Genomic DNA, 16309 nt, shown 5'->3' with positions numbered 1-16309 from the left:
AACCAGTATTTGTTCTCAACCTAATCAAGATCCAACTGATTTCTAGGTTTATAGGAAATGGAAGGGTTAAAGAAGAGCAACTTAACTGTCATCAAGAAGAAATAATCACACAAATTCAGAGGTGAGACATATATAAGACTACAGATCCAGTCTTCAACTTATAGGGTAAGTAACATTGTAACTGTCTAAGTTACATTAGCAGTACTTATGAGTAAACTGAAAACTATTGCAACCACTTATTTAAAAAAAAAAATGTGTATACACATACACTGTCCTTACACAGAGAAATTAAGAGCATAGAAAGATATTAAATATTAGCATTTGTTGACTCTAGCAGTTCTCAATCTGTGGTTCACAACCCCTTTGGGGGTCAAATGACTCTTTCCAGGGGGTCATCCAAGACCATCAGAAAACATAGATATTACATTATAATTCATAACAGTAGCAAAATTATAGTTATGAAGTAGCATTGAAAATATGTCTGTGGTTGAGGTCAACACAACATGAAGAACTGAATTAAAGGGTCATAGCATTAGGAAGATTGAGACCCACTGCCCTAGAAGGTTGTATAAATACTAATTTTATTTAGCTTTTTAAAATGCCTGAATACATAAAAGTAACAACAGAACACAACATATGATTTATGAAATCAAAAAAACATGTACAACTTTTCATAGATAGATTTATTTAAGGATGTAAATGTAACAGTTAACTAGGAATGAGTAGAAGCATGCTTAAAGAAAGTAAAGGTGGAAAGCACTCCTTAAAACATGGCTACTGAGATTATACAGACCATTACTGTTCTTTAAAATGATCTCTAAATTTCCAGTGAATAACAAGTACATAAAGATGCCTTCCATATTTAGGTTCCTAGAAGCATTAACAGAACAGAAAAGATGATCTCCCTACATCAACAAGACAATATCAACTAATACCTGTTTAGTACAAAAACAAAACAACAAAAATCCATACCAGGTTGCTAAAAAGAAACTTTTAAACATAAAACTACCATGCTCATTAAAACTGATGAAAGGGGGTGTAGAGGTGAGGAGTTGTTCCTCCCTTATAAAAGGAGGAACTGTTGTGAGCAACAGTTCTTTGCTTACAAAAACCTAAACACCAGTTCTTTTCAAAGCATAAGGTCTACTCTACTTAGTAACTCTGCATTTTACTTTTTAAAAATGAAATATCATTAATCTAAGGTAGCTAATATTTCCCACGATCTTGATTTATACTAGAGTTAATAATCATAGTATCTGAGATGCACGGAACTTTATCTTGTGAAATCCTATCAGGTCACTTAATTCAAATAACTAATCTGTGATTTCTCAGGATAAATATCCTCATTTTTGGATATAACTACATGGAATAGAGTACAGAAAAACTGAAAATCTAAGACTATCAACAGCTATGATCTTCTACAAGTAATTACTTTTAACCATTTTTGTTTTTCACGGTACATTTTTATTTAATCACTTAACACTTCCCTGAAAAGAATGCCTCCTCTTTATATACTTTTGTACTTAAATCAATCGCTGAAAGACATTATTAGCATACTCATGTCTGTAGTAGCAGTAAGAAAATTTCATATCCACAAAACATATAAACCCATTCAAGGAGCAAAGAAACACTGAAAAAGGAAAATCAAGAGATAGTGTAACTGAAGTTTTCTCTTGTCCTGTCTAGCCCCACAGACCCCGCAGCTGCTTATAAAATAATCACTCAGAAGTTTGTATTAATTAAAACTGCTCGGCCATTAGCTCAGGCTCTCTTGGGAAGCTACAGAGAGGTGGTAAGCTAAAGTTAGTTGGCAGCTATTGCTCTGATCTCTATGACTTATACCTCTGTACTTGGCTCTGTGTTTCTTATTTAATAAGATTGTTTAGAAATTCGTCTACAATTGTCGCCCATGTGGCAAGAATTCTTTAAAAAACCATCGGTGGCCTTACAGGCCAGGGGTTACAGAAATTCATCTACAAGACAGTGTAGGGAAAGCTATAGCTGGTGTGGTAGTATATGCCCTTAATCCAAGCACTCAGGAGCCAGATGCAGACAGATCTCTAGAGCTAAGATGTTAGCCTGTTCTATACAGTAAGTTCCAGGACGGCCAAGGGCTACATAGTGCAAGGCCAGCTCAACCTCCCTACTCACCCATTCCCCAAAAAACAACAAAATAAAAAAGCTTCTATACTAACTTTGGGGAAGGATAAGTCAGAGAGTTAAATCATTTCTCAGATTAAAAGTTTCATTTTTTTCTTTGAACAGTTACTGACAAATTTCAAATCTGTTGGCACTTACCTCTCAGCATCTTTATCTTCAGGCAGCATAGGAGGTAAGGGTAATGGTGGTAATGTAGAAGTCACTAAAGCCACATGCTGCTCCTTCTCCTTGGCTCCTACGCTTGGTGTGAGCGGCTTGGTTTTCTCTTTAGTAGACACTGGTTCTTCCTTTGTAGCAGCAGCTTTACTTTCCTTCCCAACAACTGTTTTCTTGGTGGCTTTATCTACAATCAAGTTATTGTCTACCTTTGTTACTTGAAGGGGTGGCTTTGTTTTTGCTTTGTCACTTTTCAAAGTCCCACCACTTGACGGAGAAGGTGCATGCTCAGTTTTAAGTTTCTTCACATCCTTTACATGGTTGGTTTGTGAGGCACTGGCACCAGTTTCTGTGTTCCCCTTGGTAGGGGTAGATGCATTTTGGGCTTTCGCAGCTTTGGCAGCTGCCTCTGCAGCCTTGGCTGCCTCTGCAGCTTTTGCTGCCTCTGCAGCCCTTGCTGCCTCTGCAGCTCGTGCCTTTTTATTCTTGTTCAATTCAGCTGCCAGGCTACTCTTGAGAGTTAGTGTGCTAGGAGAAATGCTTGAGTGACGACTTCTCGATCTAGACAATCTGTGCCTGCTACGAGACCTTGAGTGCCTAGATGAATACGGGCTTCTGCTTCGAGATTTGGCAGAGCGTCTGGTGAAAAATAATTAACATTTTTAGTCAGTAACCAAATTAAACTTTATAGAGTGCTAATTTAAATCTCTGAAGTAAAACAAATTTACTTAATTTCAAAATAATATAGCATCTCTGAAGGGTTTTGTTGTTATTAAGTTATTCCTTTTCTCTGGCCTAATAATGCCCAAAGATAAGGCTGGATTAAAAAAAAAAAAAATAGAAAACACTGTAAGAAATAGAACAATTAGGGTAGCAACAGGCCATCACTGCTAATTCAGAAAGGAGAAGCAGACAGTAAGGATCAAACAAAGACAGGAGCAGATAGTCTCCCACTCCCCTCCCTCGGTCACATTTCCTGGGACAAATTGTGTCTCTTTACCACCATGAGTCCTATTTTTGATACTTCAAGGAATTCTAAGTTCCCCTCTATCTCACCTCTGCAATCCCTTCAACTAAAAGTCTAGCATCCACAAGGAACCTCACAAACATCCCTAACTCTAGATCCAGGAGATCCAACACTCTCCCTCTTCTGTCCTCCACAGGCTCCTGCACACACATGGTGGTGCACATACATACAGACTCAGATGTGTACACACCCTAAATATTTTGGAAAAAAATATGTCTGTATTAGAAATGCAGTCTTAAAAAAAAGTCTCTTGGCATCTAAACTGGAATCCTTTCTAGCGCCTTCACTAACAATTTACAGTCATATGCTAGGTATTAAATTCACAATTTTAAACTCTACAGGAGACAGGTTAGCACAATTTAACATACAGCATAGAGGATAAGAGAGCTCTTTATAGATCTGGGTAGAAATGATGATTCTAAAGTAGGACAGGTTAACACAGTAAACTACCAAGAAGGCAGACTATACTGAAAAAACTTGGAGGAAATGACAGGAAGCAAGAAATCCCAGGAACCCATAGTGAAAATTAGCAGAAACAAAAGAATAGGACATTTCTATTTATGGCTAGTGTTATTACAATGTGGAGAGACATTTTTATAAACATTCTATAACTCTAGAATATAAACAAAATTACTAAGCTCAGGATAAATTGATATAAAAATCCAGCTTCTCCCTCATTCCTTCAAAACAAACGTGGAAATAAGGCCTAACTTGTTTCAGCACTGAGCTATCATTGTATACAAGTCCCATGCCTTACATAAAAATATATACAATTATTTCAGAATAGGAAGAACATTAGTTTTAAAAATATTCTAACACATTAAGTAGTTGTACATACCAATTATTAAAATAAACATAAGCCTACAATTATTCACTGAAATGAATGAAAACAGCTAACTAACTGCAAAGAAAGATGATTGTAAAATAACCTGCATAATTTTATATAGGAAACAAATGCTGCACTAAGAAACTTGGCTACATTTTAATTGTTTCTTCTCTCTTCAGATGGCTGAGCTCCAAACAAATCAAGTATAAGTCACATTTGTATCCCCTGACCAGATAGATAGATACCAATGAACAGCAAGAGAAAACATAGAGATGGCATCTCATCACAGGCGATAACAGAGGCTTTTATAAAAAAGCAATTTCTCTACAATGTATTTTCTAGGACCATGACTCTAGTTACTTATTTAATATAGATAAAAAAAGTATATGCAACACACTCTCAGCCTCTGCTAAGTTGCTAGTAAATTACAGTGATACATTTACTATTTACAACTAACTAACATAGTTTGATAAGCTAAAATTTAATATAAAAACAAAATTCAAGTAATTTTTACTAATAGTTTTGCTATACATTGCCAAAAGCATTACCATTTTACTAATGCTTCAGGCATATAGTTGTGAGGGTGAAAAAGAAATGCATCTTCAAACCTATAACAAACTACACTATAACAATCTTACTAAAATACTTTCTTAGAAATAAAATTTGTCTGTTTAATTTTTTCTCCTGGGGGCTGGAGAGATGGCTCAGCAATTAAGAGCACTGGCTGCTCTTCCAGAGGAGCCAGGTTCAATTCCTAGCACCCATATGGCAGCTCACAACTGTCTGTAACTCCAGTTCCAAGGTACCGGACACTCTCATGCAGCATACATGCAGGCAAAACACCAATGCACATAAAATAAATAAATAAATTTTAAAAAAAAATTCTTTTCTTGGACTGACAAGACAGCTCAGTGTTAAAGTACTTGCCACCAAATCTGAATACCAAGAGTTCAAGCCCCAAGGACCCACAAGGCAGAAGGAGAGAATCAATTTCTGCATGCCTTCTAATCTCAATGTACACACACACACACACACACACACACACATACACACACACACTCTCACTCACTCAGGTAAACATAATGAAAATGGGTTCTTCTGATAGTTCTATATGTTGAATCTACAGTGAACACAAATTACCTATTCACTGCTTGTTTGTTTTTGCGGTTTTTCAAGACAGGGTTTCTCTGTGTAGCCTTGGCTGTCCTGAAACTCACTCTGTAGACCTGGCTGGCCTCAAATCACAACGATCGGCCTACCTCTGCCTCCCCAGTGCTGGGATTAAAGGCATGTGCCACCACTGCCCGGCTCATTATTTGTTTTAAGTAAGTTAAAGATCTCTTTTGAAGCTGGCAAGATGGCTTGGGGTGGTGGTGATTAAGAGCAGATAGTGCTCTCAAAGGTTCAGCATCAAGGTCAGGCACCTGGCTCCAGGAGATTCAAAATCCCCTTCTGATCTCAATGGGCACTGCACTCATTTGCACATACCCTACACATACACACACAATTACAAACAAATAGAAGTTTTAAAAGACATGTTTTAAAAAACAAAGACATTATCTTATGCTTTTAAGAACTTTCCCCAAATTTATACAATTCAAGTAAAACCAGAATTGCAAAACAGGCTAGTGCTCATTATTAATTAGGCTTATTTAAATGTCCCTTATAGCAGTGGTTTTCAACCTTCCTAATGCTGCAACCTTTTAGTACATTTCCTCTTGTTGTGGAGACCTCCAACTGTAAAATTCTTTTCATTGCTACTTCATAACTGTAATTTTGCTACTGTTATGAATTGTAATAGGAGATAGAAGTTTGGCAAAGGGGCCACAACCCATGAGTTAAGAACCACCGCTTTAAAGGGAGAGAGCACGGTATGCTGGTCATTCCAACTATATCACAGAGACTCTGCAAGAATCCAGTTCTGAACACTGTACTTGGTGAACACACACAAACTCAGGCAGCTCTGTCCTCTCCGCCATCACAGCTACTGCAACATATCCTCTTCTCCGCAGCTCTCATCAAGCCCCAACAGTATTGCACTCCTCTTGTCGTTTCAAGGTTCCCTATTACTTCTAACTAAGCATTCTTTGTGAGCTCCCTTAATATGCATCACCTCTGTGGTCTCTTTAAAGTCTTCTGAACCATCTAAGTTAGATTTCATTCTTTCTAGGACTTTCACTAGCTTAGAGGTATGCCAAGTCTTAAGCCAAAATACTTTAATAACTTTTTAGCTTCCTAAATTATTTTTGCTGAAAGAATATCCAATCCACCATGGAGAATCATTTGCCAATATAACTTCCTGGGATAACAGAAAACATACAGTGGCCATTATCCCCAACATTTCTTAGCCTACTTTTTCTGCCTTGCTTATCTTACATGCTCAAGGAATTTTCACAGTCACATACATTTACTTTAAAAAGTTGTTAAAAGTCCTCAAACAAGGTATGAAAATGATTACCAAAATGAAAACTACCATGTTAAGTGCTATTTCTTTTTCAAAACATGCCTTTCCACATTCATGTTTAGTGCTGCACTAATCACAATAGTTAGGAAATAGAACCAACTTAGATGTCTATCAACATATGAATGGGCTAAAAAACAGCATGGTACATACACACAATAGAACTTTATTGAGCCATAAACAAAAAAAAAATGAAATCATGGCATTTGCAAGGAAATGAATAAAAGTGGGAAATGTTATGCTAAGCAGATTAAGCAAGATTCATTTAAAAAAAAACCTGCATTTTTCTCTTAAATGTACTATCTAGATTTTTAAATTACGTATGTATATTTTTTAAAAGGTCTCTCTCAAGCATTTCTTAACTACCTTCCTAAATTAAAACTTTAAATGGCTAGACATGAGACACAACTTTAATCCCAGCATTTATGAGGCAGAAACAGGCAAAAATCTTCATGAGTTTGAGGTCAGACTGGTCTACATATTAAGTTCCAGATTAGCCAGGGTTACATAATCAGACACTGTTTCAAATAAAAAAGAAAGGAAAAAAAAAAGCCACAAAAACCAGACAATTATAAATGATGTTCCTATGTACTTTATTATGCACTGTTGTATACACTCTATTATTTACAGAGACTCTTAAATTTATCTCATTTAAATCTTCTACCTTATCTAATCTATACTACTAGACTCAAACTACCGAATACATCAGATCCAGCACTACCTGAAATTAAGACTTGGGGAGTATATACATCATCCTCTAATATTTGCTCCTTTTAATATTCTCTCTTTTTAATTTTACTATTCTCTATTTGCTTAACCAGGCTATTAATTACATTTCCTGGTAAACACGTTATCTCAGCAACTGCCTCATCTTATTGATTCTAACTCTACATTCCCTTATAGCCATGCCCTCTAAATATTTCCTACTGTTATTGTAACAAACTACTTCCAACATGGTGACTTAGAACAACACAAATTATCTCACAGTTCTGGAGACAGCAATCCAGTGAGCTTTGAAAAATTAAACCATCTATCTCTGCTCAAATCTCTTGAGACGATCTGTTCTCTTACCTTTCCCAGTTTCACTTAGTCAAGGCATCCATCATGCAGGCCTCTGCTTCCATCATTTCTTTCCTGTTTGTATCATCACATGGCATTTCTGACTCAATCCTACAGTCACTTTTCTATAAACCTCCTTGCAATCATAACGAAGTACCTAGGTAGTGCTTTTTAAGCTTATTTTTTGCCACAACATCCTTTATATACACATTCCATGGGGTATAACAATTGTATCTTAGAGGACTATTACACAGCCTACCATATTGTCGTCTTTTATCCTCAAAATCACTTTTCTCTTTTACCCCACCACCTTCTCTCCTAATCTACCTTGTCCAATTGATATATTCTCTCTGCTCCACTTATTTCTGCAAACAGCATAACCAAACCGATCCTCACTCTTCAATGATTGTTTTACATGTCCCAAATGCTTCATTTTCCTTTTCTTCTACAAACCTTTACAACTTTTTTTAAGCTCACAACCCCAGTTCAAATATTTACCAGGCATATCTTCTCTCATACAAATTATATTACTTTCCACCTACATTCTACCTCATTGCTATCTAAAATCAACCCCTCTGGTAAATTACTGATGCCCCATTCTCTGGAACCTTATTTTACATAGTGTTGATCCCAAATGGCACAACATGTAAGCTTGAAAAACAAAAAAAGAAAAAAGAAAAAAGATACTGTTTCTCATATCCTTTCCCATACCTATAGACTCAAACACAAAATATTTTTTTAAATAGTAGACAGGTATCTTGCTATTTTATCTTTCCTGCAAGTCAAACTCCTGTGCCCATAAACTCATATACTCACTGAACTCAACTAGAAAATAAACATGTTTTACAAAACTACAACAAGAAAAACTCAATGTCTATGATGACAATGGTTTTTTTGTTTGTTTGTTTTCTTTTTCTGGAGCTGAGGACCAAACCCCGGGCCTTGTGCTTGCTAGGCAAGAGCTCTACCACTGAGCTAAATCCCCAACTCCCTATGATGACAATGTTAACTATATTCTTAAAAATACTCCCTACCATTTCAGCTTCCCTTCTTTTTTCTTGCCTATATATGTTGGCAGCTTCTGCCTCTTAAGGTTCCTCTTCTGTACCATATTTATTCTCACGTCGAATTTAATTTATACTTACAAAATGTGGTGGTCTGTATAAGAATGGCCCCCACAGACACACATATTGGAATGTTTAGTCATTAGGGAGTGGCACTATTTGAAAGGATTAGAAGGCTTAGGAGGTGTGGCCTTATTGGAGGAAGTGTGTCACTGGGAGGGGGCTTTGAGGTTTCAAAAAGCCCATGCCATGGCCAGTCAGTCTCAGTGTCTGTCTCTCTGTCTCTAGCTACTCTACATTGGACTCTGCATCATCACTTGGAGTAGTCTCTTTACCAGGCTCCTACATCAAGTCTCCATCCTTTCTGATTACTCTCCATGCAGCCACCTGAATACTCTTCCAAGTACTCCTCTACCAAAAGTCCTTAGTCACAGCATGTATACAAAGCCCTTGTCCAACCATTTAAAAAATAAATCAAATGCCAGGTCTAGAATGCTTCTCTCACGTTCCTCTAATCACCTCCTGTATCTGCCTGACAAAGGGATGTAACATCTCAGCATAATGCTTACAATCTATCTAAAAGTTCCCTTTATTGATAGCATGTATGAAGCCCTGAGTCCAATCACTTATACAACATAAACCAGGTATGGTGGGGGCACAACTATAATCTCTACACTCAGAAGCTGGAGGCAGGAAGATCAGATCAAAGTTCAAGGCTGCACAGCAAGCTCCGGACCAGTCTAGCATACACGAGACTCTGTCTAACACACACACACACACACACACACACACACACACACACACACACACTATGAAAACAAAAATTCACCTCCTTTTAATATGACTGAGCTAGAAATAATCTTTGTCCCATGATCTTCCCATACTGTCATATCTCATTATAATAAAATAATTTAAACTGATAGACAATATCTTCAAAGCTTTAACTCTAAATATAAATCTTGCCAATTCCAGATGCTCAATAAATATTTATATAGTAAGAACATTACTGATGATATTCCTAATGAATGGAATTTCGCCTTGTTAACCCAGTTATCAAGGTGCTGCAGATGAGTCTAGTCCTAATCTAGCTTTCCCTACTATTGTGGTTTGTATCTAAAATGTTCCCACGGGTGCATGGCATGTCTTTGAACATTTGGTCACCAGCTGGTAGGTAGCACTGTTTGGGAAGGTCATAAAAACTTCAGGAGGTGCAACCTTGCTTAAGTAAGCCCATCACTAGGGGCAGGCTCTCAGGTTTTATAGCCTGGCCCCACTTCTTGTTTTCTCTTCTTCCTGTATATGAACAAAATGTGACTGGCCAGTCTCACACCTGATGTTGTCATTTCTGTCCAACCATGACAATATTGTATACCCTCTGGAACTGTAAATCAAAATAAACCGTTTTCCCCCTAAAGGTGTTTTTCCCAAGGTATTTTATCACAGTAACAGAAACAAAACTAAAATACCTAACAACTACTAGATGTGACCAATGCTATACTGTGTTTTCAATGCCTATGGAGAACATTCTCCATCTCTTACACTGAATTCTTCCCAATTTTCAAGGAATAGTCCAAGAGCCCTTCCTTCCTACAGCTTTACCAACTCCAAGAAAGTCGCAATAGTGACTTATTGGTACCATTCTTGTGACCAAATCCATCATTCTTAACTTTTCATTTTAGACATTTATCACATTACCTATCAGACTATATGTTCTTTGAGGAGCATAATATAATCCAAGTCAATTTTATTTTATCACACTACTCTCTATAGTTTAATGCCATCTGGACAGCAGTTCTTTGTCAAATGAATATAACGCAATGACTATCAGTCTACAAAACACATTTCATTTGACTTACTCTGCTTTCACAACAATGAAAGTACAGAGAAAGAAGATGGGGAAACTAAGACAGAATGCTAAGAAACTTGTACTCTGAGGTACAATAGTCAATAGTCAAGCCATGCCATGTCACCCAATCCAAAGCCTGATGCCACTTTCTGTTACCACACTGAACTCTTTCACCTTCATATTTACTTAGTTATTAACTAGCTTTTAGAAATCAGACTACAATTTGTTGTCTGTCATCTGTTCATTTGCTGCAATCAGAACATTTGTCACTACTACAAGGCACTCCAGAATCAACTTTTAAAAAAAATTACCAAAACCCAGAATTTATAACTAAATATACTCTGTTGAAGAACTAGATGTTTTCCTTCCCTCATCAGGTATAAGAGGAGGATGTATCTTCCTCCCACCCTATTATATTTGAGATTCTAGTCACTGTAATTAGGCAAGAAAAAAGTAAAAGAAACCCAGAAGTAAGAAAGCCAGCTATGTTACTTTCAGATACAGTCTTGTTTATAGAAAAACCCTAGAATCCATTAAAAATATAGAAACTAATAAATAAGTGAGTCAACAGTTTCCGCATATACACTCAGTATGAAAAAAAGTTTTAGTTCTCAGCAGGGCAGTGGTGGTGCAAACCTTTAATCCCAGCCAATGTGGGCCCCATGTCAACGGTGGTGGCATTCTTCTCCAAGCCTTCCTTATAAAGGTGCCCTCAGCTGGGTGGTGGTGGGGCACACCTTTAATCCTAGCACCCAGGAGGCAGAGGCAGGCAGATCTCTGAGTTTGAGCCCAACCTGATCTACAGAGTTAGTTCTAGGACATCCAAGGATACAAAGAGAAACCCTGTCTTGAAACACCACAAGAAAGAAAAGTAGTTTAGTTCTACACATTAGCAAAGTACAGTCAGGACAGACAGGGGACAGCTAGGGCTTTGCTGGCTGGCTTTGCTGGCTGCCATCCCATCAGAACAAACCTAAACTCCAGGGTCAGGGAGACAATCTGCCCTGATTTGCAGGGTCTCTGTGTTCAAAGAACTGGACTGCTCTATATACCAATGACATATTGCCTCTCTTCCCAGTATTCCTTTAAACAAAATTGTCTCATTTCTATCACTTCCTACTACTACAGCTCCCCTTATTATAAGCACGTTCCTCTTTTAATTTATCACTATCATCCCAAAACTAGTCTCCCATTTCTATTTCTTTCTACTAATACACACTGTAACTAATACATCAGTTCACTGAGTACTGTTGATATCACTTTGCTCCACAGAATAATTAGCAGTTAAGGAGTGACTGTTATATACTTAACTATTATGCTGTTTTCACAGAGGGTGTACTCTGGATAGTGACAATTATTGCAGAGAGTATTCAACTGAACATTACAAATACTTCCAACTGAAAGGTGAGAAAGAAGGAAGGGAGGAAGGGAGGAAACCAATGATCTAACTCCAGATGCATAAAGCCCAAGCAAAAAAGACAAGCATGCTGTGGGATGTTTTTCTGTATGCTGTGAATATGTGTTAGTCTGATTGCTTGATAAATAAAGTTGCACTGGCCTATGACAAGGCAGCTTAGAGGCAGGCAGGAAATCCAAGCAGATAGAGAGAAGAAAAGAGAGGAGGGTGAGATGCCAGCCACCGCCGAAGGAGCAGCAAGATGCCAGCAGACTGGTAATGTCACAGCCACATGGCAGCCTATAGATTAACAGAAATGGGGTAAGTTATAAGAGCTAGCTAGCAAGAAGAGTGCATTGGCCATGCAATTGACAATTAATATTAAGCCTCAAATGATTATTTTATAAGTTGCTGAAGGATCACAGAGCCAGGTGGGACCAGAGAAACCTTCTGGTTACACAACAAGAAAAACTAACACAACATCTCATCCAAAAGTTATCAATCTCAGAGTAAAGGCCCAGAATGAAAGACTCAGACAAATTCCAAACCAGGAATTCAAAACATGTTGAAAGAAAATTAATATGTTCAAAGAAATGAAAGATAGGCTGCGTAATTTCCTGAATGCATTAAAAAGGAACACAGTAACAGGTGAAGTCAATGAAGAATAAGAAAATGGAATTCATTAAAGAGACAGGTTTGCTAAACAAATACCAAATGAAGTGATGTTAGAAACGAACAATTCAATGTCAAATAAAAAGCACAGTGGAAGGGCTGGAGAGATGGCTCAGGTGTTGAGGACATGAGTCTGAGCCCCAGAACCCACATGGCAGCTCCCAACTGTCTGTAACTTCAGTCCCAAGGCATCTAATGCCCTCTTCTGACCTCTACAGGAAGGAAAGCTGGGGAGGGAGAGAGGGAGAGAGGAAGGAGGAAAGGAGGGAGGGAGGAAGAGAGAGAGAAATCAAGGAAACAAGCAGGCAGAGCCACAGCAGAGAGGCACATTTCCCAGCCCCATTCTGCTTGTCCAGAGCCTAACAATCACCCCACCCATCACACCACAATAACACTTGGCATCCAACTTAGAACTCCAGATAAATCCCCCATATGCCCACCTCAGTCACCCTATCCACCACTCCTATGCTACTAATCCCACATACAGATTCCCAGACTGGCCTCCTCGACAATGTGGCATACTACAACAGTGAGAATCCTCTAAGACTTAAGATTTCCTCATAGGCTCAGAAGTTGGCACCTATGCCTAGCTGACCTGAGACCACTCCTGACATCCTATTCATACATCAACAAAGTGGCTGTAACAATGAAAACCAAGCACCATTCAGCTGGTCTAAAACTGACGAGTTGGGTTAACAGAAAACAAAGATCCAAACACCCATTGAACAAATAAATGTGAAACCAGAACCCATACCAAGAAACATTACTCCCAAAATTAGCTCCCCCATCATAATATTCTCCAAGAAAAGCTAATGTACAATGACTTCAAAATAACAATTACCAATACATAAAAAAAACAACACCCAGAGTGTATGTCCAAATGACTGACTGAATGAGATTTGCAAAACTGCAAACAGATGAAGGAAATAAAAAAAATAGTTCAAGATTTGAAAATACTATTTTTAATCTAATTTTTCTTTCTTGTCATCTTTTCAGTTGGAAGTATTTGTAATATTCAGGAGGCACAAGGTTTTTGTAGAGCTGTTATGTCCTTTTTCTTTGTTAGAGAGAGTGGTGTTCAGGGTACCAGGCTCTATGACAAGACATATTCTGTGAGTAGAATACTGCCTGCAACTGATTTCCAAAACTAATAAAGAGACAGACTCTCTAAAGAAAAGCTCAATTGAAATAAAAGTGAAATGAAAGTGCAAGAAGCAAAACAAGAAGCTCAGAGGAAAGTCTCACCAAAGTACTGGATCAAGTGGAAGACTAGTAGTCTTAAAGACAAAATAGAGGAAGTGGGTAGCTCCATGAAAGAAAATGTTAACTCTAAAAAACTCAGGAATGGAACTTTGCAGGAAATCTGGTACACTACCAAATGAATAAACTTACTGGAAGCATTGCAGCTCAGACAGAAAAGTATCCTTCTGGCCGTCGGGAGCCAAAGAATACCACAAAGTAAGTGTAGCAGCTTCCAGCCCTGCTCAAGGGAAAGGTTTCCTTCCCCCAAACTACTCTGCTCCAGCAGGGGACGGGATCCCAGTGAAGTTGTTACAGCTCTGTTTAGATCACCTAGAGTGTAACAACTTTGCTGGGCTAGGGGAAAGCTTCCCCTTCAAAATGTTACAGTTCTGTTCTGCTCTGCTCCACCAAATATTGTTACAGCTGAGCTCCCAAATATCACACCACACAACAAACCTCATTTGAGATTTATTGGGAAGGAAGAACACAGGAGGGTGGATGCCTCAGGTAAGAAAACAGCAGCAAGCTGAACAGGGTATAGAGCTTATATAGGCTTTCCTGGGGGTGAGGGAGGGAGCTTTCCAGGGTGGCTTGGAACGCGTGGATTTTTGTGGTCTGATTCTGGGGCAAGCTCAGGGATTGACCTCAAGGATTGGTGGGATTCTGTGTTCAGGGATTGGTGGGATTTCAAGCCCTGGTCCTGGGGTCAAGTCAAAGTCAGGGTGTTTTTCCTTGGTCCTTTTTACCCTACACCTGAATAATTAATTATATGTATAGGAAAAGAAACCCACTTCAAAGGCACAGAAAAATATTTTGAAGAAAACCAAAAAAAGGAAAGAGATGCCCATCAAGGTGCAAGAGGCATGAAGAACATCAAATAGACAGACTAGAAAAAAAAGCTTCCCATGTCACATAATAATCAACATATTAAATGCACAGAACAAAGGCTGTATATTGAAAGTTGCAAGAGAGGAAAACCAAGCCACATATCAAGACAGGAATACCAAAATTACTTTAAGAAGTTTGAAAGCCAAAAGGGCATGACCTAATACTCTGCAACCTTAAAAAGACCACAGGTCTCGTGGTGGTGGTGGTGGTGGTGGTGGTGGTGGTGGTGGTGGTGGTGGTGGTGGTGGTCGGCTTTAATCCCTACACTCAGGAGGCAGGGGCAGATCTTTTGAGCTCAAGGCCAGTCTGATCTACAGAACTACACAGAGAAACCCTGTAGAAGAAAACAAACTATGGTGATATTTTATTTGTACTGAAATGTAATTTTAATTTTATGTTAATAAAGTTGCCCTGGGGTCAGAGCTATTAGAGCCATAGCAAGAGCGTGGTGGGTAGAAGAGCTAGGTAGATTTCTGTGTGTTCAGGGATACAGCCAGTATTGGAGACATACGCCTTTAGGACCTGGAGGGCGGTACTTACAGGCAGTGATGAGGCAGTCATGTGGTTGGGTTTACAACCAATGAGAAGGCACAACAGAAAGACTATTTAAACACAGACAAACAGGAAGTAGCTCTCTCTCTGGGGGAAGTTAGGAGCACTGCAGGAGGTAAGATTTTATCTCTGAGCTCTGACCTCTCGGCTTTCTCTTTTACATTGGCTCTGTGTTTCTTATTTTAATAAGACGATTGGTTACATCTACAACAAACAAACAAACAAAAAAGACCACAGAGGTCAACACAAACTACTACACCTGGGAAAATTACCATTCATAATCAAAGGAAAAAGAAAAACTTTCCATAATAAAAACAAACTGAAGGAATTATGTAAACCAAGTTGTACAGTAGATATGTTGATCTAAAGAAAAAGTGAAATATACTCAAGAAAACACAATATATAATCCTGCAATAGTGAACCAAATGAAGTCTAAGAAAACACCATAACTAGATTGCAGGAATAAGTACTGTTCAATAATAACTCTTAATATTAATGATCTCAATCTCCCAATAAAAGGACACGAATAGATTGGATTAGAAAATAGGATCCAGCCGGGCGTTGGTGGCGCACGCCTTTAATCCCAGCACTCGGGAGGCAGAGCCAGGCGGATCTCTGTGAGTTTGAGGCCAGCCTGGGCTACCAAGTGAGCTCCAGGAAAGGCGCAAAGCTACACAGAGAAACCCTGTCTCGAAAAACCAAAAAAAAAAAGAAAAGAAAACAGGATCCATCTTTTACTGCCTCTAAGATAAACACCTCACCATCAGAGATGGACTTAGGGTAGAGCATGGAAAAAGGTACTCCAAGCAAATGGGACTAAGAAACAAGCAGGCATAGCTAATTTAATATCTGGCAAAATAATTTCAAAACAAAACTAGTTAGAAGAGATAGAAAAAAAAACACTTCATACACATTAAAGGAAAATTTCATCAAAAGGATAACCCAATCCTAAACATTTAT

General features: G+C 38.3%; 1 protein-coding gene across 1 annotated transcript in view; it reads right to left on the bottom strand.

The window, feature by feature from the left end:
• Cdk13 (cyclin dependent kinase 13) overlaps positions 1–16309 on the bottom strand; it is a 106134-nt gene that overhangs the window by 64207 nt on the left and 25618 nt on the right. Inside the window, exon 2 of the mRNA XM_037206459.1 lies at positions 2299–2955. Within this exon, the coding sequence (XP_037062354.1) occupies positions 2299–2955 (657 nt within the window). The remainder of the gene's footprint in view (positions 1–2298; positions 2956–16309) is intronic.

This window comes from Peromyscus leucopus, chromosome 5, assembly GCF_004664715.2.
Source record: "Peromyscus leucopus breed LL Stock chromosome 5, UCI_PerLeu_2.1, whole genome shotgun sequence".
Taxonomy (NCBI): Eukaryota; Metazoa; Chordata; class Mammalia; order Rodentia; family Cricetidae; genus Peromyscus; species Peromyscus leucopus.
The sequence above is the reverse complement of the archived record's forward strand: the minus strand, read 5'-3'. Positions and strand labels throughout refer to the sequence as shown.